The following is a 25,837-nucleotide window of genomic DNA, read 5'->3' as shown; positions in this document are numbered from 1 at the left end:
GAAGGAGTGAATATGGATGGCCTCCACCAGCGGTTGTATGGGCTGCCAGGCTTGAGATGAGGAAGAGGAGGTGGGGGTTGGATGAAGGGGGGAGTCATGAGGCTGAAGCAGCTCATCACCCAGTGCAAAGAGTCGCACAGATAAAAGTGACAGAATTGCCCCACTGGAATGTTCTCTCTCACACACACACACACACAAAACACATACACAATAATACACACTAACATAGGCACCGACTGTAACAGTAACATGCATTCGCACAAAAACACATAAAGACATACAGTAAGGTGCTCACTTTCTCTCTCTATCTCTCTCACACACACACACACACACACTCTTGAAACCAGAGAGCAGGCAGAAAAAAATGAGAAAAAATGTGACAGATTCTAAAAATAAAATCCCCTCTCTCCTCTCCTATCCTCTCACTCTCCTCACACTGCCCCCTCTTCCTGCCAAGTTGCACACACACACACACACACACACAGAATGAAGTCAGGAGAATTGAGTAAAGAACATAACACAGACCAGCTCCATTAATGCATGTCCAAAGCAAAAGGAGAATTGTTTGTGTAAGTGTGAGGACATTTCGCATTAATAATTCCAGTGAAATATTAATGAAAATTTACAGAAGGGGTATATTTTTATGCTTAGTGTTGTTTTATAGAGGTGGTTACATATTTACAATAATAAATTCCCATGCATGTGTGTGAGTGTGTGTCAATGAGTCCAAATGAACTGATCCTGACTCTAATCTGCCAAAATTTCAGACCAGATCGCATGCCGACTCGAAGCCTATGTGAGCAGAAACTGCACTGCTGTGAAAATGTCCCAAGAAACGCACAGGGTGGCTCCACCGCGGCCAATTAAAGGAAGTTTATTCAGGAGTTTATTCCGCACTCTGTGTGTGCGTGTGTGACTACCAACTGCAGCGTGTGTTTCCTTCTTCTCCTCATTCGCACACCCTCACGCTGCATTAATCTGTGTGAATCCTTGTCTTCCTCGTCCGCTCCTCTGTCCATTCTGAATGTGAGTGAATTCATACAGGACATCAGGGGCGTGTCCACACAGATAAAAATATTTCAAACATATTATATTAACGCCTATGGCACTCTGAGTCTGCATCACACATGCTGTATCCTGAGCGTTGTAAATCAGGATTACATTCTATGCAATCTAGTAAGTTTTGTGTTTTGTCGCACAAAGTGGAACTTTGGAAAAAATTTGGAAAGAAAAAAGATTTGGAAAAAATGAGACCACTTGAAAATGCTTTTCTATTTCTATGTCAGCCATTCCTTTGTTCGAATTTCAACACTAACACACTTTCTTCAAAAGTACGAGCTGCTGATTAGATCAATTCAAGCTCTCCTGTTTCATCCTGTTTTGACTGCTGAACGCTTCCAAAGTTAAAGTGTTATTATTTTACTACCTTCTATTTTTGCATTCTTGCAACATTATGTGTCAATTTGCAACCAATTTTAGCTGATAAAAGTTAAACATGATCAGTAGTTTATTGAAGGACAGACAGAAAATCTTACCACAGTCTCTTCAATTTGCGTATGAGCAACATTATTTTATGGAATGGTCTCTGATTTACAGATGAAAGCTGCTGTGGACTCTGGTGGCCTGTCATTAATATTCGGTTGGGCTTGTATAAAAACACAGGTCTTTGTGGAATTAATTGTAGGTGAATGTGTTAATTGTGATAATATTAATATTAATCTGATGCTGGAATGGTTTGGCCTTTGTGTGTATGTATGTATGTATGTGTGTATGTATGTCTGGGTGAGTCTTTATAGCCAAAAGTCTTTCCCAGGTAGCAAAAAGTGAGAAATAATAAAAATCTTGTGAGCTATGTCAGCAAATAGCATTGAAAACACACACACACACACACACATTTACAGTGGCTATAAAAGTACTCATTCCAGTTGCAATTCAGCTGAATCATCAACCTCATGGCACCATTAGCATCAAATTAGGTTCTAGTCTCCTCAGCAATATCCAAAAGGAGGAGAGCAGCTATCAGAATCGCTACCCAACAGAGTCGATAACAAGCCTCAACACAATGTTCTAGGATTTACCATTTTTTTTAAATCCTCACCTATGGCTCACACTCAGCACTGGGCCATGGGATTAATGGTTGGCTCACCACTGCGTCAGGACTGTAAATGCAGAAGCCAGTCAGCACAGCAGGACCCCCCAACACTCCGACCCAGATAATCGTTTTATGGCTAAAGAACATTATATCTCTATAAGTGATGGAAACATATGAACTGTTGCATCCTTGAACCGAAGGTCAGGGTGTGTTCCTCAAAAAAATGGCTACAGCAATTTCGCAGCATTGTCAGGGATGCACATATATCAGCTATCATACACAAATGATTGTTAATATGAAACCGACAAGTCTAAGCGACAGTTAGCATAGTGCTACCGCTAATAAAACGTTGCCAGTATGGCGGTCTTTCACACTTACCTCACCAACATGTTCCACGGCTACTTGCAATATATGCAGCAACAGTGAGGGGTGGAGGTGGCACCGACTTAATAAGCAGCTTAATTAGTTAACAGGACAAGAGTGTCAGGCACTCCAATACATGGGGACTTAAACCGATTCAGATTTTGGACAACTGTTGCGTGGTGTTCTCTTGAATCAAAATATTTCTTCAGAGATTCAAGCTTCTTTACTTTACTTTACTTTACTTGGCAGACTCTTTTATCCAAAGCGACTTACAAGGAGAAGACACCAGGAATTCCCATACGGTTTTGTCATGATCCGGACCGGCAGGGGTTGACTCCGGATCCGGGGTCCGGACCGGAGTTTCATGTTTGTCTCGTGTAATGTTCCCTGGTCGTGTTCACCTGCTGTCTATTTATATAATTGTATTAAACTATCCTGTTCGTGTCTGTTCGCCGTCGGGTCATTGTGCGTGTAGATGTTCCCCTGTCTCGTGAAGTTTGTATTAAACCCCTGTCCTGTGATCGTGCGAATGCGTCCTCCTTCATGCCATGTCCAGCCCACCCGTGACAGAATGACCCGACCATGTGGACGCAGCCGATCTACGCCCCGCTGAGATCCAGAGAACCGTGGATGGTCGGGAGGACGTCTGCTCCACAGCTCCATGTTCAAGGTTCCATGTATGGACGTCCCCCGACGCCGCCGTCTCGTCCGGATTCCAGCGACGCACCTCCGGTAATTGCCAGTTCCCCGCCATGATCCATGTCCTGTTTTTAATCAGTTCCCCAAGCGTGACAGACTCTCGGCAGCCTACGAAAGCTACCGTGGGGTCGAGAGGATCTGTCACGTGGTCCATGTTCCCCCTGGCGATTCCGGAGGCGGGGAGTACCGACGAATCCGTGCGACCGGACCTCGATGGCCTACGAAAGCTACCGTGGGGTCGAGGAGACCGGTCGCGCAGTTCAGGTGCTCCCGGCGTTAACCGAGACGAGGGAGGCGGCGAACTTTCCAGCGGGGCGTGCCGGAGACTGACCGGAGTGACGGTGCCTGCGGACGGCGGACAGGACGCCGGTCCCCCATGGACGAGCCGTGCTTTGGCCCGGGCCTAACGCCGCCGGTGCAGGACAACCGCCACTCGTCCTTAAGAACTTCTCCCCCCTTTCATGGACCGTTTTGTGGGCACTCCCAGGTGGTAGTGCTTTTAAGGGGGAGTACTGTCATGATCCGGACCGGCAGGGGTTACTCCGGATCCGGAGTCCGGACTGGAGTTTCATGTTTGTCTCGTGTAATGTTCCCTGATCGTGTTCACCTGCTGTCTATTTATATAATTGTATAAAACTATCCTGTTCGTGTCTGTTCGCCGTCGGGTCATTGTGCGTGTAGATGTTCCCCTGTCTTGTGAAGTTTGTATTAAACCCCTGTCCTGTGATCGTGCAAATGCGTCCTCCTTCATGCCATGTCCAGCCCACCCGTGACAGGTTTCCATAAATTGTGAGTTACAAAACTAAGAGCCCTGATAAGGCCAAACTTGTCAAGAACATGCTAGGGAATTGTTAAGTGTGTGTGTGTGTGTGAATGTTAGACTCGTTTGAAATACTTTTTAAACAAGTGGGTTTTCAAATGTTTCTTAAAGGTGGTAGTAGTCTCGGCTAGTTGAATGGAGCAGGGCAAGTCGTTCCACCAGCCAGGGACAACAAAGGAGAACAGATTGAATTGAGATCGTAGACCCTGTGAAGACAGAATTTTTAGTTTCGTTTGCAGATCTGAGAGGGCGTGCAGGAGTGTAGCTTTTGGACCATCTGGAGTGGTTTTATGGTGACTGCAGAAGCTCCAGCCAGGAGAGAGCTACAATAGTCGAGTTTAGAGATGACCATTGCCTGGAGGAGGAGCTGCGAAGCCTGTTGTGAAAGAAAAGTCCTAATCTTGCGAATGTTATAGAGAGCGAACCTGCAGGATCTGGAGATCGCAGCAATGTGATGGTTCAGACTCAGTTTGTCGTCAATCCAAAACTGTTTTTCGTTTCTATTCAGAAGTAAATGCAGACAGTTAATGGCTGAAAGAAGATGTCCTGTAAGCAAGTGCCATGCATTTTTTAGCCCAATGAAAAAGGAGCCCAATGAAATCCAGTGGAGGTGCAATATATGCACAATCTCTGACAGGTATACAAGCGAGAGAGAAGTCTTTTAAAGCCCCCCGTCCCCCTCCAGCGCCATAACTCTGCACGACGTGAGGGTCACGTGGCAGTCCCACGCTAATCACTGCCACATGTATAAATACATCCATCCTGCCCCGGACAGAGAGGGACAGAGACGGAGGGAGAAGGTTCTGCGGTGGTCAGGGACCCACCCTACGTCGGGGTTGATTGTGTAAAACGAAGCCAATAAAGCCATGTGTCCGAAAACACAGCCAATAAAAAGCCCTTTTTATTGTGAGGGCAGCGACCTGCCGGCACGTGGTGAGCTTGTGATGAAACACCGGGCGCGTCAAAAAAGAAGAGTCTCTCACACACACACACATACACATGCTGGAAACACTCCCTTTGTCTCTGAGAACCGCTGGCTCCCATCACGTGGGTGTGTGTGTGTGTGTATGTTGACAGCATTGCTGTGAACAGATAGGCATTAAAGGGGGGTCACACCCATTTTGTCTCATTGCAACACACATTGCAAACTGCAGCAAAGAGGGGAGTGAAGGGAAATTGTGGAGTCTGGTACTCAGCAGGCAACGAAAAGGAGGTTTAACTGGATCTGTGATAACTAGTTGTTACGTCTCGCAGTCCAGAGGTCGCAGCGCGTTCTATTGCAACATACATTCTTCCAACTATCTCTATAACCAATTCAGTTATAGATCCCCAAGGCAAACGCAATGCATTTATGCATTTATGCATTGATGAAGGAGATACTACATGTCCAGGTTTCAGAAAAACTTCAATGTTATTAATTATTGTAGCAATTAATTATAATACTCTATAGCTGTGTCACATTAGTTGAGCCAAACCCAGACCGATGAATATGTATCGTTTTAATTTAAGCAAAATTAAGCAGAACAGGAGTAGCCCCTGTATTTTGTCTCTCCTGATCTAGATGAAAGTTATAACGGAAAACATGTTTTATATTCTAGTTTCTTCAAAATAGCACTTGAGGTGCTATAGAGGTGTTTAGCACTTGTTGGTCCCTTTGCCTTCACTCTGCGGTCCAGCTCACCCGAAACCATCTGGATGGGGTTCAGGTCCGGTGACTGTGGAGGCCAGGTCTCCACTTTTTGTTAAGTACATAACTCCACATGTGTTCATTTGTAGTTTTGATGCCTTCAGTGAGAATCTACCAACGTAAATGGTCATGAAAATAAAGAAAACACATTGAATGAGAAGGTGTGTCCAAACCTTTTGGCCTGTACTGTATACATTTCATCATCTTAAAAGTTGCACTGATAACTAGAGCTGAGAAATTAACATGATCCTGTGGTCATTATGTGCACAATGTGCAATAATGATATCTCACTATATGGAGATATGCAGACCTACTGTACCCCCCTCAGTTTAAAAGCAGCTGTTGCCCAGAACCAAACCCCCACGAAAAAAGAGAGCACAGGACGGTCTGCCTCATTGCTTTCTCCTCATTCAAACTCTTTTTCTGTTTGTCCCCCCATCTATTCTCTCCAGTCCCAAACCAGACCCAGTGTTTCGGCCACATGGTGATGGTCTCCTAGCAACCGCCACAAAGAGGCTTCAGCGTAGAATAGGAAGGGTTTTATTGTTGTGCTATTTTTTTTCTATTAGTTTCTCTCTCATTCGCTGTAACAGAAGCTGCTGGAATCCTCCTCCAGACTGCTCTGGCAATGCCACGCCCGCTGCTTAAATTTTTCACGGGCAACAGATTTCCACATTTAAAAAAATAATAATTAATTCTCAGCAAAACGGGTACGTGCTGCAGCCCTTCCCACATTAAAGTGTGTGTCTGGCACCTCTCACCCGCAGCTTGTAGCTAACATTAACCAAATCCAATAGAGGGGCAACAAACAGGAAAGAAGCACAATGTGACCTGTACTGCAAACATGCACACATATAGATAAATGCATTGCAAATAAAAAAAATATTCCAAATAAATGAACAGGCGTAAATAAACAGCTCCTCAATAAGCTGCTCCTAGCTCTCTGTTGAAACTCTCTTATCGGTATCCACTGAAATCCACTGGCATACAAATGAGTTGTCATGGCTGACTGCATTAATTGAAATTTAAACTTAGGCACCTTGTTGATAATGGTAACCTATATAAAATAACTGACAACTAATCAATATTTAACTGCTGATGAGTGCAAATATATGCAATAATCTTTAGATATTGAACAGGGTGACAATAGGGTGACTACCCAAATTAATCTTTGGTCTTATGTAAAGTAAAATGATCATTCAAGACATGATGCCAAGCCGCTGCCAAAATATTCTGTTGGTGAATGGATTGGATATTTAATTTGCATATCCTAATACCACTATGGATCATAGAAGCTTTGTCAATCAGATCATAAAGAATATTCTAATATCATTTATGAAGGAAATGATGTCATAACACATTTATACTGCCCCCTAATGTTGCCACAACTACAAATTCACAATATTCAGTGTCGTTACATGAAATTAACTGATTTAAATATGTTTCAATGTTAAGTGTCCAAAAAACATTTCAGGACGTGTGGGAAGTTCACCCTCTTATATCAATACACTGGCCAGCTACACTCCTGCACAGATCTGCAAAAGAAATGAGACTGAAAATCCCAATCAACTCTATTCTCCTTTGTTGTCCCTGGCTGGTGGAACAACTTGCCCTGCTCCATTCGACTAGCCGAGACTACCACCTTGTTCAAAAAGTATTTCAGACAAATCTAACACTTACACACGCACATGTGTACACACTGCACAAAAAAAAATAATTCTTTGTCTAGCACTTAACAATTTCCGAGCATGTTCTTTTTCTGACAAGTTAGGCCTTATCAGGACTCTTAGTTTTGTAAACTCAAAATTTATAGAAACCGAATGAGAATTGCTGTTGTCTTCCTCGTGTAAGTCGCTTTGGATAAAAGCGTCTGCTAAGTAAAGTAAAGTAAAGTAAATTAAAGCATTAAAACTAAATAAGGGAAGTGACACAGAAGCACTCAGTCTGTTTCCAAAGTCTCCTGTACTTGAACCCAGCCCCAGACCAGCTCCTGAAAACATTTACATTTACATTTACATTTACAGCATTTGACGCCCTAATCCAGAGGGACTTACAACGTGCTTTCAAGTTACCATCGATGAAGTGATCAGTTCTAGTTCATTAGGACCTCGACTATGAATACAATCTTTTTATTCACTCTGTTGTAGATTCTGTTAGACAATAAGAAAGTTACAAGTTAATATAAATATTCTCTAAAGAGGAAGGTCTTGAGCTGCCGTTTGAAAATACTCAGTGACAGAGCTGTTCTGATCTCAAGTGGAAGTTCATTCCACCACCGAGGGGCCAAGACGGACAAGAGACTAGATGAATGTTTTCCTTTTACCTTCAGAGATGGGGGGACCAGGCGAGCAGTACTGGAGGCTCGGAGTATACGAGGTGCAGTGTGAGGTGTAATAAGGGCTGTGAGGTAGGATGGTGCTACTCCTTGTTTGGCTTTGTAGGCCAGCATCAGTATTTTGAACCTGATGCGTGCAGCTACTGGGAGCCAGGGGAGGGAGCGTAGCAGAGGGGTGCTGTGGGAGAATTTGGGAAGGTTAAAGATCAGTCGTGCTGCTGCATTTTGTATGAGTTGTAGAGGTCGGGTGGTACATAGTGGTAGACCAGCTAGAAGGGCTTTACAGTAGTCCAGTCGTGAGAAAAGCATTCTGGGACAAACCTGGGAGACAGGTGACCTTTAACAGCCAGACAGACTTTCATCTCCAAACACACCTACACACACCAAGCATGACACCTTGTGTGCTCTGTCCCTCCATTTTCTGCAGAAGAAACACACCCGTTTGAGCAAGATGGGTTTTAATGTTCACGCGCTCTGCTCCCATGAGACCCAACACGATAGCATGAATGCTGACAGTATGCAGTACGCAATCTGCTACTGCGGCGTCCTACTGTACTCAGCCATAGGAGTGGTAGTAACCTAGTGGGTAACACACTCGCCTATGAACCAGAAGACCCAGGTTCAAATCCCACTTACTACCATTGTGTCCCTGAGCAAGACACTTAACCCCAAGTTGCTCCAGGGGGGGACTGTCCCTGTAACTAGTGATTGTAAGTCGTTCTGGATAAGGGCGTATGATAAATGCCGTAAATGAAATGAAATGTTCCATATCATTATCTAGGATACTCACATAGTCATTTCTCTATGAATGAAAATAAGACTTACTGCAAAGATCTTGAGAAGAACACGATGGCTGATTTACAACCTTTTTGTAATGTATGTTTGACATGACCCAAAAAGAGGGCATTCATTTTCAGGACCATCGCCACGGCAGGCCCGAACCGGTGACCTCATTCCATCAGCTCTCATTGGCCCTGGACTTGGAGACAAATCTTGGAGAACAGGCAGGAGGAGAGGGGAGGGGGCTAGTGGTTGGTATTGAACAGAGCGCCCACAGCACTCTGGCCAAGGAGAATTTCTGTTGTTCCACCAGTCTCAAAATAAGCAATGAATAGAAATGAATACAAAAGGCAATGTTCTAAACTACAGTTGCAGTTAACATTAATTCGACAATTAACTAATCTGCTATTGATTTGACTGACTGACTGACTGATCAAGCTGTTAATCAAAAACAAAATATTCATTTACATAAGAAAAGCTACAAAAAAATTGGTTTAGCCAACTTATAATACTAATAAACTAATTATCATACAGAATGTGGCCACATTTTGCATCAGAATAAACAAATGAACTAATCTGCCAAACTGCATTACAGATATTTTTATATTAAATGATTATATCAAATGATTATGGTGAGGTCACATGACTGAACAATGAAAAGATTTAAAGAGATTGGTACCTGGCGACAGAAACCCTGTACAGGATGATCCTTCACCACGCCCATTTTTAACCAGATTATACGCATCGGCACAGACACCAACTCCCACTGTCTCGACGCAGCGTATGGGGACAGTTCTCTTTTTGTCTTATTTGCAGTGGCGGAGAACCAGCCCTTAAGAATATAAAGCCACAAAATCCCACTTCAAACAGAGCCAGAGATGGCAAATCTAAATCCCCCTGGGGGGTCTTCCCCGGTCGGGTCGGGGAGGGGGGGTGCTTGGGGGTGTCAGCGTGCTGGAACAAAAACAAGTGGCGGCTCGTGCCGCCGTCCCGGCAGAGAAGAGCATTCTGGGAATCCACGCCAGAGGGTGGAGGAGCAGATTGGAAGCGCCGTGTGTGCCTGCCAGAGAGGATTCTGGGTCAGCGGGGAAATCCCATTATTACAGTGAAGCATGACGGAGCGTTTGTGTGTTTTTGTTTATATGTGTGTGTGTGTGTGTGTGTGTGTGTAAACGTTAATGTTAATTTTTGTTGTCTTGAGATTAGCCGGGCTGTGTGTACGGAGGGAGGGAATCCCTCTTATCAGAACCAGACAGAAGGGCACGAGTGGCAAGATAATAAACTTGAAAGCTTCCTGGCCAACAGGGTTCTACTCAGCACATCAACACCAGAATATATTATTAATATGCTGCATGCATCAGTACATCAATAATTCATTTCAAGCAACAACTCTAAGGCGTGTCTCCATAAAAACACATTTGCATTGCCAATGCTTTACATACTGGTCACACATGGACTTGTCGTGTGCTGGTTGACATACATTTTGACCTCGAGCAAAACCTAATTCTCACTGGAAGTAAAACAGAATAAAAACATGCCCTTTTAGGCAGTCCCTCCACAATTCCACTGTCTTTCTGGGTGATTGTTAGAGCCTAAAATGTCTGATTTTTCATATGATCCATTCACCTTTCACGGCCACTTTTGATGGCAAATGAGATACGCTGACGTTCAAGACATTCATATTACTTTTGATCAACATACAAACATATACATACACAACCACATGCTGTTTAGCTGATTCTCAAGTTTGTAGATGACATTTTACCATGTTGCATGTGTAAGAATGTGCAGCAGCTGTGCAGCAGTGGTGACAGCACTGCAAGGTTGCAAACACAGCTTTCCTGAATGTCTTACAGTTGTTGCAATTGCAACACTGGGGTTCTGCAAGCAACTTAAAGGCATGGTCAGCGATGGCGAAGAGGCTGTCAGTGTCGAATCTGGACCACTTGCCCCATCGCAAACTCTCCGCACAGTTCAGCAAACTCAAGGTCATCCAGTTCTTTTTATTCCACGTCTCCCCAATATTTATTTATTAGGTACATTTTTTATGTTCAGGTCAGATGAGAAGCACTTTCATTTTACAAATGGAAGAATGTGTAATACTGTGAAATAGTTCTTTGCATGAAATTAACATATTATTTACATGTTATTGGTTTAGTAAATGCCCAGTAAAAAAAACAGTGAACAGTGATTACATGTGACTTGTCATATTGCATTTGTTCTTTTTCCCCCATCCACAGTTTTTAACTGAATAAATTGATATATTAATCCATGAATATGATCCACAAATACATTAATATGATGGAATTTAGAATTTAGGAAATTTAGGAAAAACTTTAATGGATTTCAAAGGGCCCCATAGCACTGAAGGGGACTGTTTAGAACGGAATATAATACTTATAAATGTTTGCTGATATATGTGTAACCATCACAAAAACTATGCTATATGTCTCAGTTCTACAGCCCCGGAGCAACAACCCTCCTTGTGGCTTCTGTGGCAAAATGATGAACAGAACGCTTTTACTTCTTACCGAAACCTGCACATCTCAGGCGTTAAAACGGATGCACGCAAAGTTCACACCTCCCCTCTCGGCAGGATGCAGACGCCGCAGTGTGTGTGCACGCTTGCGTGTGTGTAAGCCAGTGGAGTTGTGCAGTCCGAGGGAGAGATGAGGGACTGTCAGCATGACGCCAATTGTCATTGTATACGACATTTACATTTACAGATGGCAGAAGGTCTTATTGCAGAGCTTCAAAATGCCAATATTCGCTTAACCGCTGTTTTCTTTATATACAACGCGTACATGAGAGCTGTTTTTGGTGCAAGTATTATCTAAACAGGAAGGTTTTTATGACGCTCGTCAGGAAATTGCTGAGCACATGACGCATAGCTGCGCCGGAGGTTGACAGTGACGGCCGCCGACCCCACATGATCTCGATTTTAGGACCTGTTATAAAGGGAGACATGACTTTGGAACCAAGGTCTCATAAAACATGTTGACAGGGCTAGAGGAACGTCAGGAAAAAAACATCAAAAAATCATATTTGAAGCTTTATTTTGGACAGTGGACATGGACAAGATGTCAGGAGCTTTTTACAGTGGAGAAATGTCCTGCTTGAAGACCAGAGATGTCATCAGGGTGGCGAGGAAGTTCTCCTCTCCCCTCCTGGGGGTTTAGGCGCTAAACGGGCGGAACTTTAACAATATCTGCCCGAGTGCGCGCCTCTGCTCCTACCCCCCCAGAGGAAAAAGGGGGGGTCAGTAGCTGTGGGCTGAAGTTATTTCTGGAGCTGGACGGGAGAAACGGATGACGGCTCACACACACACTCTCTCTCTCTCTCTCTCTCTCTCTCTCTCTCTGGCAGAGTGTTGCGGTTTGTTTGAGTTGGACCGCCGAGCGCCGGCCGCGGCCATCGTTCGCAGCACGTGGCGAGAAATGAGCCCAGGACAACACAGCACAGGCCAGCTGAACACAGCCGAACACCTCGCACCTCCACACGGCTCAGCGGAATAACGCTGTTGTCAAGTACAAGTTTAAAAATCGAGCCGAAATATGTTTAGCTGAAACGCAATATCAATTAAATAAAAAAATACCATAAGAACACATATAACTTATTTTTCATTTGTACAACGGAAAATCTATCCCATCATTTTCACAGAGCAAAATGGATTTTTGCCATACGTTCCAGTGTGATCCATTCAAATAAGCGAAGAGCCGTGTCTCCGGTTGGAAAGTTCCGGATTGCAGATTTACATGTTACAAACATTTCTTTTTTGGAATATTGCATATTGCATACGGCGCAGCTTTAAAATTATAAAAATGAAAAGTGTACCACTCACTCATAACTCCCTACCCTACAAATCAGGAGTCCGTCCCGGGCGTGGTGGTCCCACCCAGGGCGGGGCGCCAGCCCATCGCAGTTAAAAATATACAAAAACGAGATTACACCAAAATATATTACAAAGCTGACCACAGTGCATATTTTATGCAGAAATGACTGAAAATCAATAATTCATTACTGGCCTAACACTAAAACACTAAAAGAACCTCAGCACCTCATTTATACAATAATTAGTTCTTTATGGACCATAAACCAGTGACTTTTGCACATTTCCCAAGTTCAAAATCCCCGTTTCAAACAGAATGAACAGAAGAGCAAAATGTAAGCAGGAGTGATGAGGCAGATGTACACAGGCAAACATGAAAAAACTGAAATGAAATAAAACTGGCATGCGGTCGTTTGCGAAGTTCTGGACAATACCCCTGGGCTTTCCCCAGATCATGTGACGGCCACTGTTTCCTTCGATAGGCAGCGCGAGCGAGGAGAGGAAGAGTCAGGGAGTGAACAAGCGTCTCAAGGAAGGAACTGTGAGATAGGCCTATATTTTCATCTTTGATTATGTATCACGAATTCAAATACAGGAAAATGATCCATACTATGATTACTGAAAAAGGACACTTTTTGCAAACAATCATCTCAATAGTCTGGTTCTCTGGGAGGGCCAGTGGAGATCATAGGAAGAAGTGGCACCGCAGGACGGCACTATTTCCGTTGTTTTGCTATCTAGGACCTTGGGTTCCTGTTACGGTTCCTGGAAGTACCAGTTAAGCTTTGGTACAAATTATAGGCAAAGGTACAAGGGGCAGGCCTACAAACACTGCTTCATACGGCACAGACATAACACAATGGAGCCAGGGATGAATAAAGAGACGTAAGCATCCATCTCCATCTGTGGTGGACAGAAACCAGAAGGGCTTTCAGAATGTAGAACTGTTGCCATTGCTCCCTTCAAAACCAGAATCGGATCATTGGGTTCAGACTAGTTCCAGTTCTTATTTATCGGTGCTAAAAGCAGCGGTACACCAATCAGTCTAAGCCCAGCTTTGGCCAGCCAAGGGCTCTGGAACATGGTGACGTCACCATGACCTGCTCTCCAACCCCGACCAAGCCAGAGAAAATGAAAGCCGAAAGTCTCTGAGCTGAATGGCCACAGGACAAAGGAGCCGACCAATGAACAATGCAGGGCATTCAGAGAGGGACAGAGGGAGGGGGAGAACAGGGGAAGAGAGTGGCCATGTTCTGACCACAGCCAGAGATGACCACCACAAACACGAGTTGAAACAATCTCTCAGGGTGGTGTCACCAAGATTAGGAGATATCTGAAGTCATGTGAGAAAAGAAGAACCTCAAGCATGTAAAAACAAAAAGCCTGTCCCGAAAGGGAAGGATTTTGAATGAAGGCGCTGAGAAGACAGACCAAATCCCAACATGTTCCATCTCCTCCATGACGAAGAGACGAAGAGAAAAACTTGACTCTTGACTAGAAGCAACTACTGGCCCCTTCTGGTTAAACCCCAGTGGTGTGTAGCCGTCCATTCAAGGGATGTCCCTAACACAACCACACACACACAGTCCTGCAGCAACACACACGAGGCCAGCTGAACGACGCACAAGAATCGTAATTCAATATAAAATCCTTCTCGGCACTTCTCCTTCAAGGACAGTACATATTACTGTATATACTTTATTAACGAGTATATAACCTCGAGTCCTACTACATAATAAAATACTCATTTATAAAATATTCACACTCATATATAAAGATCCTTTGCAGCCTTATGAGGTGTACAAACAGGAAGAGACCATCGATTTGGCCACCAGCAACCATGGATCCATGGAACATGATCCAAAAATGCCGCAAAATAACCACCCTCTGGTGAAGTGGCCAAGTAAAGCCAGAACTGTTGTACAGAGCTGTTCTACTTTTCTCTTATAGAGATAAGCTGTACAGTATTTAAGCTTTAGTTTTAGTTAATATAGTTTAGATTAGTGTGGAAATATGTATATAATATAACCGTGTATACTGTTGTACTGGCAAAGAACCCATCTTGAATCTTGAAGTAAAAAATATAATTTGCCATATTCCCAAAATATTATTAACATATAAAGTAAAGTAACATGCCGACCAATGAGACAGACACACTGAGAAAAAGCGGGGTGTAAATACTCTTCCTCGTGTTTGGTGCTGGGTGGTAGTAGCCTAGTGGGTAACACACTCGCCTATGAACCAGAAGACCCAGGTTCAAATCCCACTTACTACCATAGTGTCCCTAAGCAAGACACTTAACCCTAAATTGCTCCAGGGTGACTGTCCCCTGTAAATACTGATTGTAAGTCGCTCTGGATAAGGGCGTATGATGAATGTAAATGTTAATGTAAATGAGTGTGTGGTGGCAGGGGGTGGTAGGGGCCACCAGATTTTAAGAGCTGGTGCTACAGCCTGTGCTTTTACAGGAGACCCATTCTGTTCTCGCGGCAGGTTCTCAAATCGCTCGCCGCAAAGCGCTTACAACCTTTGGCTCTTGGGGAAATCGGGCCGGGGTGCGAGCGCGCCTCGAGCCACTGCCGCGGAATGTGAAGGACTTTCGAGTTCAGGCATGTAGGGGAAAAAAATCTGTTCCAGAGAGGTTTATCTTTATTTCGACTAAGATTAAATCCCTCAGGAGTTAATAAACGAAAGCAGTATGTGCAGTACGACACGTGCGCATATATAAAGCATGTCACATTAAAAGGAATAAGGAATGTGGCATTCCTCTGAGGAATTATCAGTGCCCAGAAATTAAAGGCCTCTCCGTCCCGTGCTCCTATTGGCAAATTTCACCAAGAAACCTGCCCAACTCAAAAGGAGAGACACAGAACACAACAGAACCGGCGCGTGACCTGCTGATGCACCTCGGAAGCAGATAAAATTACTGCTGGGGCTAACGTGATATTTTTCCTTCTGCCCGTTTGACTCCAGCGAGAGTCCTGTGCCTTCCTAAGCCACAGCAGCAATTTCCTGTTCAGATCGCTGACGTTTCCAATTGGAATACGGTGACCTAACGCTGCCAAGTCTTTTTTCCACGTTGTCTCATCCTGTAGGCTTTACTGCAGGTTGGTGGGACCTACACCACTGATACTTCTGGAGAAAGGAAGGCCGACCGTTCTGCGCACTGCTCCGGTCTTTCCGGTGGGCAGAGGTACGGATAAAACACCAGACGAGGAGGGGGGTCTCGGCTGGGCCCGGAGAGCCACCGTAACAGTAAATAAACTCTCAGACAACGCAACTGCTGCTCTAGAGTGGGTGCAGTGTACGCTGTTTCATAAGTGTGTCCTAAAACAGTTCATGCACCATTAATTACCACGGTATGAATAATAGAGAGTAAGGGGAAGCATTTAATCGACTGAAATGTTGACTGGCAACATTAGATGAGTAAGGCTGGGTAATTTATGGTAATTTTGCACTGCAGCAAGCACGAAAATGGGAAATTGACGGCCAGAATTGCTCCATTAACTGCAACATCATTTAGTATAACTAACATATAATAACATGATGAACATATTGATGTTTACCCTGCAATAAACAGCAAGAGCAAACATAAATGTTTCGAGCTTCACGTGTTTCCCTTAAATTTAGCTGTAAAATATGTGAAATCTATTAATGCAACGTGCATTCATCATTTAACATTTTAACCGTGGTGAAACGATCACCAGTCCCTAAAGACCAGGCTTACAAAAGAGAACAACTCACCTCGACCTCTGACAGTCACTAAGCGGTTATGACAGTTTTTAATTACGTTATTACATTCTAAAACTGTCAAAGGTCAAATGAAAGGTCACATTTGTCTACGGCCGAGATCCTTCGCTCCGTCTCTCTGCAGCACAAAAATATCGCGCTCATGTCAGTAGCAAGTCGCTGGCATCATTTCCTGCAGGCGGCTGTGAATCTGTGGCCAGGCCCCTGTGAGCGTGCATGTGTCTTTTACCAGATGTACTGCAGCGCACGGGGGTGTGAGAGGAAGCAGACGGGTCTCTGTGACCGTCCCTCTGTCACTCTCCCTGTCCAAGTCTGTCTCAACTTCGCCCGATGGAAAAAGACTGAAAGGTCGACTGATCAACCACAAGATTCATACTCTTTTCAGCTCTGTTTTATCGGACCTATGTAGATGTACTTCCAGACAGCGTCAGATAAGATGTTCGTTTCTTCAGTACAAAACTTTTATCTACAATCAATTTGCATGTAAATTCAGCAATTTGAGCCTCACTTGTTATAATCAATACAATGAAATTCATCCAAGAACTCAGTTGTGCTATCACTATTCTCAACTGGCTTTCACTGGCAAGGATATTTTCAGGATGGATCTTGAATACAGGGCTATTTAACCCTTTAATGCGTGTAATGCATATCATATTTGAGACATGCATTTCTGGGACCAATTGTTTTACAACGAGATATAAACTTTGCATAAAACCCTTGTGTAAATCTGATGCGTGTCTTTTGCACCTTTTTTCACTACAAAAATCCTCACATAAAGCTGGGATAAAGGGAGATTTAGTGGTAAATCCCTCAATGGTCATTAGATTTTTTTTTCTTTATGTAATATACATTGGGCTTCCATAGTCCACAATACAGTGTTTTGATGAATCAATTACACAATTTACAGATTGCAACAAATAATTATCAAGTGTTCATCAAGTTTTGTATCAAATATGATACAAAAAAACATAAATGTAATGTGTAAAGCTTAAAAGTATCAAACGCCCCATACTAATTATTACTAGTTTTTGATATATAGCCTGCCAGTGTGCCAGCTCAGGTACGACCTGCATTAAGTGCTGAAAATATATTTTTCTGCCATTGACATTTTTTTCTTTTCAAAATGGTGCGTGATCCCCAAGTCAGACTGACCATCAAACTATGTGGAAAGTGTCGATGTGCCGTTGTAGTGCAGGAATGGTTCAGCATGGGGGGGTAAAAATAGCGACGGCTGTGATGTGGTGCTTGGGGTTTCTGGTGGAATTCACACCGGCTAATGGCTTTTATATCCATGCATCAGCCCAAAGTGGGAAATGAACGTCGAATACGACACAGAAATGCAGAAATTAAAGTATTAATTATGGAGAAGCTTCCATGCATTTTACAATTAGATGTTCTACTGTACATCCATCCATCCAGACATCCTTATCCAACATAGTTGCTGCTTTAATCCTATACACTTCTTATATAATTTACATTTACAGAACGCCCTTATCCAGAGCGACTTAAAATCAGTAGTTACAGGGACCCGTGGAGACACTCAGGGTGAAGTGTCTTGCTCAGGGACACGATGTTAGTAAGTGGGATTTGAACCTGGGTCTTCTGGTTTATAGGCGAGTGTGTTACCCACTAGGCTACTACCACCCTGACTATGGCGATGGTGCCTCGGGATTAACAGTGAGCTTTAACACACTGAGCCTTGCATGATTTTGAGCACACATTGGGATAAAGGTTTTAGAATATGACCACACCAGCTGCTCGATCCAGGCGTGCCTTTATTAATCTGGTTCTGTATGATAATCCAGGAAGAATAATCTGTGTTTACTAATGCTTTATGCCGAGTATCCTCTCTGAGGATGACCAAACTCACCGCACAAGATTAAGGACTAAAAAGCCCCCCAAAACAAGGAGAACTGGCCCAATTTCTGCTCTTACACCCTGACATACACACACACACACACACACACAGATTTTCTCTTTGTTCTCATCTGAATGTCACGACACTGGGTGACTCTCACTCCACCCCCAGGCCTTTAAACTGAATATCCCTCTGTCTCGCTGCCTCTGCCCCCATGGTTGGCTGGTATAAGAGAAAAAAAAAAGTGTAAATCTGAATAAGGAGCCTCCAGCGTCATTGTACATGACACACATGCTGTCCGCATTGGGCGATTCGCTTCAAAATGCTAAAAAAAATATGTCATTTTTGCGGTGGCGGCATAGTGGGTAAGGAAGTGGTCTCGTAATCAGAAGGTTGTGGGTTCGAATCCCAAACCAGCAAGGTGCCACTGAGCTAAGCACCGTCCCCACACACTGCTCCTCTTGGTACTGGCTGTCATATGTTAAATTTAACAGCGCTCGTGTAGCTGTTAGCTACAATCGTTTTGTCTGAATGCTTGGTGAGTTCTCAGACGTTTTTTTGACATTTACATTTACAGCATTTATCAGACGCCCTTATCCAGAGCGACTTACAATCAGTAGCTACAGGGACAGTCCCCCCCCTGGAGAAATTTAGGGTTAAGTGTCTTGCTCAGAGACACAATGGTAGTAAGTGGGATTTGAACCTGGGTCTTCTGGTTCATAGGCGAGTGTTTTAACATCTAGGCTACTACCACCCTACCACCCTACCACCCCTTTTATTGTGGAAGTTGGTTTTAATAAAACCATAGAGAATAGTCCCATTTCTTCTCATCTTCTTCACTCATATTTCTGGACTCTGATTTCTTTCTCGGCTTTCACAACCACAGCACACATTTCACAGGGAACCCCGAAGCCCCGTGGGACCCCTGACGGTGTCTGCACAAGCTCCTGGCCTTCCCTCATCCTGCATCCAGGGTCTTCTACAAATCAGGGCGCATTCGGCCGCAGCGAGGGCCCGGTGGCAGGCTAACAGCCATCCATCAGCGGCCCTGACACCGCAGATTACCACTTTGAATATGGGGAGGGGCGGTGGGGTCACACAAAAGTCTCTGTGCTGCTTACACAGACACAGCTGACGCCGGGCAAACAACAAAAAGCTGGGCAGCCACTGATTCAACATCTGAACATGTTGTAGATTTCCTCCGACGATTAAGACAAGATAAGATAATATAAGATAAGAGGATCCTTTATTAGTCCCACAAGTGGGAAATTTACATTGTCACGGCAGGAAGTGGATACAGTACAAGATAAGAGCGGCAAAAGACAATGGCACAGACACTATGTCGACTGTATAATATAAAAGTTCACTGTTCAAATAAGCGAATAAATACAAAAAACATAAAACTGTTTTGAATGTGAGTTGAATGTGAGTGTAAAAATAAAAAATACGTCAGTATATACATAAAAGGTATTTTGTGAGATTTTACATATGTACAGAATGTAGTGTTTCCTCAGGCGTGATCATGTGACGCTGTACGCGAGGGGCCTTTCATCTTCGGAACGGTGTGTGTGTGTGTGTGTGTGCAGTGAGCCACCAGTGCGACTCTGGCAACTTAACGCCGGAACGGTGACAAAGGTCCGCCATCCGACACCTCCTGGAAAACAGGGGCGGGATTATAGTCCGCGCCGACGCCGGGACTTCCTCCTCCCCAAGCCGCCCGCGCTCCGTGGGTTTTTAGGGAAGCGCCGTGCGCCACGGAATGCAAAGCAGCAGGAAAAAACACGCGAGGGCCCGATCCCTCCATGCCAGCGGAGAGGGAGCCGGGGCCCCGGCTATTCAAGAATAGCAGCGCTGCTGCAGACCACGCGGCCGTTTACAGCGCAGACGCTGGGATTAGATAGCAGCCACTTCCAAAACAACAGGCCTCCCGAGGACAAGCCGAGCAGCCCAGCAAGATGCATCAATTAATAATAACGTGATCACGCGGCAAAAACCACTGACATTTCCACTAGCGCCGAGCGGCAAGATTCATTCACGGCGCTCACTGAATTTACTGCATTCAAATGTTTCGAACTAGTAGTTCGGTTCAATTTGGTTTGCACACAACACAACGACAGTTTCCTCCATATGTGTATTCCACGTTAATAACGGATAAAACTGATTCCGATGGCACACGCACATGTCGATTTGCGATACATATTCCATTTCATCACGTAGCTATTTAAAGTGAAGTGATTGTCACACGTGATACACAGCACACAGTGCACACAGTGAAATTTGTCCTCTGCATTTAACCCATCACCCTGAGTGAGCAGTGGGCAGCCATGACAGGTGCCCGGGGAGCAGTGTGTGGGGACGGTGCTTTGCTCAGTGGCACCTCAGTGGTAACTTGGCAGATCGGGATTCGAACCGGCAACCTTCTGATTACGGGGCCGCCTCCTTAACCGCTAGGCCACCACTGCCATTAGGGGAATGGATGGGATGAGTGCATACACATACAATGATTAGTGCTTCAACTAAGCAGAGCTAAATAATGATCGGCCTGCAAGTCTAAACTTTCCCTGAGGCCTGGATTCGTGTTGGCCGATGGGAAATTGCGCTTTTTATGCGCGTCTTCTGCGTGCCTGCCGGCTGTAATGTTACCCTGGATCAATAACCTGCGTGGCATTAAGGCCGAAATGGGTGGTAGTAGCCTAGTGGGTAACACACTCGCCTGTGAACCACACCCAGGTTAACAAACCCCACTTACTACCATTGTGTCCCTGAGCAAGACACTTAACCCTGAGTGTCCCCAGGGGGGGACTGTCCCCGTCACTACTGACTGTAAGTCGCTCTGGATAAGGGCGTCTGATAAATGCTGTAAATGTTAAATGAAATGGTAAATAACCCTGCACCCCAACACCACTGTCACGTTACACCATGACCTGCCGCCACTGAGGTCTGGGGACGTTTTGGACTAATTTAAACATCCCGATGTTGGCAGTGTGGCCAAGATGTGGAGGTGGCTCCACATCATCAGTCTTAGAAGTCATCTGCTATTCATAAAGTGTCAGGCAGTGCCACTTAACGCAAAATGAAGATATCAAACCGCGAGCCTGTGTGGGACGGGCCGCCTGCAGTAATTAAGCGGCGTGTGTGAATTGGCGGGTTCTGAGAGCTTTCATCGTGCTCCGTAATGACAGGTTGGCGCCTGTCGAGAGCCGCGGGAACCAGAGGATGGAGAAGAGTCTCCAGAGCCAAGAGGATGGGATGCCTCGCTGATGCCACCTCTCCTGGGCTGGGCCGAGGTTCGAGGGCAGGCCCGCCCGGACAACAAATGCCTTACTTTCGGCGGTGAAGATGGATGCCACCAACGATGAAAAAGCCATGCACATCTGTGCAAGGCAGTTCAACAGAAGCCATAATAACACGTTTTATGAGTTATTAAACAGGATCCTGTTCTAAAGTTATACGTTTTATAATGGTTATTATGCAAATACTCGCAATAAATCATTAAAAAAACGGTGAATGCAACCCTCCTCCCGCGCCCGCCCGCACACGATCTTACTTTTCAGGGCTTGGATGAGCGCCTTCCCATCCTTGATCAGCTCCTTGATGAACTTGTTGGTCTTGTCCAGCTCCAGTTCGTGCGACTTGAGCCTCTCTCGGAACTGGGGACTGTCCAGGTAGCAGTCGCTGAACTCCAGAGCGGGCAGTCCCATGGCGCGGATCCTCCTGCAATCCAATTACCGGACAAAAAGCGCAACAGAGGCGGCGGCGGCGGCGGCGGCGGGGGGAACGAACAGAAGGGGACGAATCCGCGCTCGCCGCGCTACATGCCGCACTTTTCCCAACTTGTGCGGAGAAGCGACGCCAGACGCAGGAACGGTCCCCGCATCCGCGGGGTTTCTGCTCGCGTCCGGGCTGTCAAGGGCGGCAGGTAAACGGGCGCGTCCCTCGTGACAGCGTCATGTCGGTCAGACAGGGGGAGTGACGAGGAGGGAGGGAGAGAGAGAGAGAGAGACGGGAGGAGGAGGAGAGAAAAGAAGGAAGAAAAAACAAAAAAACTAAACAAAAAAAAAAAAGCGGTAAACTGCGGAACCCTCCCTGGGCGTCTTTCCCGTGCCAACCTACCATGAAGCAGATAATCCCGTGAGTGATCCGGGCGTCAGCCAATGGCGTCGCGGCTCCGATGGCTACGGGTCGGCATGGGCGGGGCGAATGCCCGTGACGTCACAGACAACGCGGGGAATTCGGCGAGGACGAGAAACATGCAACGTTTATAACACATAACAACGTTTACAATACTTAACAAACAGTCTAATGATCTCTGGGTGTAAAAGGTTTAAACACTGTTTTCTTAATTCTTAATTATGTAATCATAACTGTATAATTACTCAATTGTTCATGTGCCTTTATTAAAACGAAATGCCTCTTAATAATTTGAATGATGTAACCTATATGTAAAAACGTAAACTCTTTATTAGATTAAATATATGTTAATCTAATTGAAAATGGATGGGCTATCTGCTTTTTTTCCCCTCCTGATCATGGTAATGATGAAGACTGGCCTGCACTGCTGATTATCATAGATGGTAATCATGTACTCATTAAACAACACACTTGTAATCTGTTCGTGTGCACCTTCATCTTCTTCAATAGGGAAATAACACAAAATAAGGAAAAGAGGTATTTTGCAGTAGGAAACAAAAGAGGAATCTGTGTGTCTGTTGCAAACCCAACATCTGACAAGTACGGCGAAAATATATTCTGGTCTGTGGTTAATAACTGTGCATCTAGATTTAATTCTGCAACTTCCTCTCAGCAAGAAAAAGCAGAACTATGTTGTGGGTTTTGTCCACCCATCTGCATGATGCATGTTAACCTGACTGTCACATGTTGGCTTATCTTGTGTTCTTGATTACCCTAATTATCACCATCAGTTATTATCAGTATAAATGAATCCTATCTGTGTCCTGTCCTTGTTCTGTCATTTGTCTTCTGTCATTTGCCCAGCTCATGTCTAGCATTAGGGTCAGTGTCCCCATGCCCAGTTAATTTATATTTTCGAGAGTCCTGTGTTTGTTTCAAGCATTCCTGACACTGGCATTTGCGTAGTTGCACTGAATACTGTAAGAAAAAAATTACATGTTTCCATCAACAAACATTTACCTTCCAATCCTGTGAATCACTTAATCCCGCAAATACCTACCTAAAAGCTGTGCACATTTGATAGATATGTCAATATGCAAGAAAAAGAACTTTTACCTTCAGAGATGGAGGGACCAGGCGAGCAGTACTGGAGGCTCGGAGTATACGAGGTGCAGTGCGAGGTGTAATAAGGGCTGTGAGGTAGGATGGTGCTACTCCATGTTTGGCTTTGTAGGCCAGCATCAGTATTTTGAACCTGATGCGTGCAGCTACTGGGAGCCAGTGGAGGGAGCGTAGCAGAGGGGTGGTGTGGGAGTGCTGCTGCATTTTGTATGAGGTCGATGGTACTTAGAGGTAGAAAAAAAATGCTAAAAAAGGTCGTGTGTGTGCAAACATTTCATATACACATGCAAGAAAAGGTATTGTGTTTGCAAACCTTTCTTGATATATAGCCTAGAGGGCACCTCATTGATTGCTGATCTTTACCAAACTGACAAGATTTCTACAGTGTGTTTCCCTGAAAAACGTGTTCCTCTTCTTGTTTCCTTAGTCTTGCAAAACATATATTTTCATCATATCTGTGTTTTTCACAAAACTGCCAGTTTGCATCCAGCCATTCCATTCTGTTGCAATCTATAGCCAGACTGGGTAAAGAAGGTTTTATTTAATAAGTAATGCCTTGGTGTCCATAACCTAACCTAATAACCTAATCCTGTATAAAAACAGAGTAATTCTATGAAACGTCAGGTCATTTAGAAGGAAAGTCCACGACCAAATTGTTATGGGTCAAGGGTCCCATAGCAATTTTAGCATTAGCAGGGACCCACCCTGGGCGGGGCACACCTAGCACGAATGCCTTTGGAAACCCGATCAGACTGCAGAAACCCATGCCATCATGGGAGCATGCAAACTCCGCACACAAGGCCGGGACCTGGATATTTAAACCCCAAACTGTGCCACAGTGCCACTCCATTAAAAAACTGTGCAGGAAGCTTGCAGAGTCACTTGGGTTCCTAATTCAGCTTTGGAGCTGTCAGTCCACCTGGTGGATTTTCTGAACTAAGGTATTTCAGGGAAACAAAGCCTTTCTTCAGGCTCATTTGGAGAAGGAGAGAAAGAGACCCCCTCCTTCGTTTCTTTTTCCCAGTCTGTCCCTGAATGACTGTAACAAGCAAGCGAACCCCAAGCCAGATCCGGCTCCAGCATGGCTATGGAGTGTGAGGACACAGACAGCTTTGTGTCTGAATGCTCTAAGCTGTGTCACTGGCAGTAAAAGGCCTCCTCTCTCTGTGAAGAAAGTGCAAGCTGGAAAGCAGCCTCACAGCATCAGGGGACCTGCCTGTCTCCCATCTAGTGGAACGGTCTCACAGCTACAGCATTTCAGCGGAGGGAGATTAGAGACGAAGCAAGGCCTCCCACAGCCTCTCCAGTCTCGGCCCCGGGGCGGGTGAAGGGGTTTCATTTACACCTCAACCTTTGTCACAAGAAGTATTCTCTCTGGAAATTGCAGGCATTGTTGTGTCTCTCCTAACGGAAATAACCTTGGCATTTCCCCCTAAAAGCCTCCTGTTTCTTCTGAGGCATGCCTTGGGCAAAGTGCATGTGGCTCTGAAGGGCTTTACCGCCCCCTACTGGTTATTTGGTGTTAACAGCATCTACTGAGCAAACATGGAATTTACATTTACATTTACATTTACAGCATTTATCAGACGCCCTTAACCAGAGCGACTTACAATCAGTAGTTACAGGGACAGTCCCCCCTGGAGCAAGTCAGGGTTAAGTGTCTTGCTCAGGGACACAATGGTAGTAAGTGGGATTCGAACCCGGGTCTTCTGGTTCATAGGCGAGTGTGTTACCCACTAGGCTACTACCACCATTGTTCACTGTTACGGATTTTTATCAATTTTATAAAATTGAATAACATGATAAAAATGACAGGATCTGTGAATTACAATTACAATTTTTATATATATATCTATATATGCAACATAATAACCCATCTAATGAGGAAGCACGTGAGGGTGCATTGTTATGCAATATAGTATTATATCATTTAATAAAAACGTATCTGTTTTATTTCAATTGCATTGAAATTGTCTTATCTAGGTATTTAAAAGAAGAATCAATAGTTATATTAACATGAAATTGATGCTGCCCATGGTAATGATGGTGTCACAATGCTGTGAATTCTGCAATACAATCATGATATGTATTCAAATAAAGAAAATATTTATATAATGTGATAGTGATAATGTTGTCCTGATGTCTGTGGAAAATTGAAGAAAGTGTTCAGATTGGACTTCAGTACATCAATACTGCATGCCCACATATCCATAATGTATCTCAAAAGAAAGTACCCCTGTTTATGAGTATGTATTTATAGCTTATTACTATCATATTTAATTTCAAAGAACAAAGCTGCAATATGCTACAATTTTTCCCAAATGCCTTATAAAAACATGTGAAATTGCAGGTTCTACAGGGGATACAGGTT

The 25,837-nt window shown here is 44.5% G+C and overlaps 1 protein-coding gene across 3 annotated transcripts in view; it reads right to left on the bottom strand.

Annotated features, from left to right (window-relative positions):
- LOC114791865 (rho GTPase-activating protein 26-like) overlaps positions 1–23,444 on the bottom strand; it is a 47,612-nt gene extending 24,168 nt beyond the window's left edge. The window contains exons 1-2 of one of the 3 annotated variants that reach the window (XM_028982376.1): positions 22,327–23,444; positions 21,761–22,148 (exon numbers count right to left, since the gene is read on the bottom strand). In XM_028982376.1, coding sequence (XP_028838209.1) covers positions 21,761–21,914 — 154 coding nt within the window. In that variant the 5' untranslated portion in view covers positions 21,915–22,148; positions 22,327–23,444. Of the gene's footprint in view, positions 1–16,349; positions 16,500–21,760; positions 22,149–22,326 lie in introns of those variants that run through there. The other 2 variants (XM_028982377.1, XM_028982378.1) reach the window with 2 other exon arrangements.
- Between the last annotated feature and the right edge of the window lie 2,393 nt (positions 23,445–25,837).

Source organism: Denticeps clupeoides, chromosome 6 (assembly GCF_900700375.1).
Source record: "Denticeps clupeoides chromosome 6, fDenClu1.1, whole genome shotgun sequence".
In the NCBI taxonomy this organism is placed as follows: domain Eukaryota; kingdom Metazoa; phylum Chordata; class Actinopteri; order Clupeiformes; family Denticipitidae; genus Denticeps; species Denticeps clupeoides.
The sequence above is the reverse complement of the archived record's forward strand: the minus strand, read 5'-3'. Positions and strand labels throughout refer to the sequence as shown.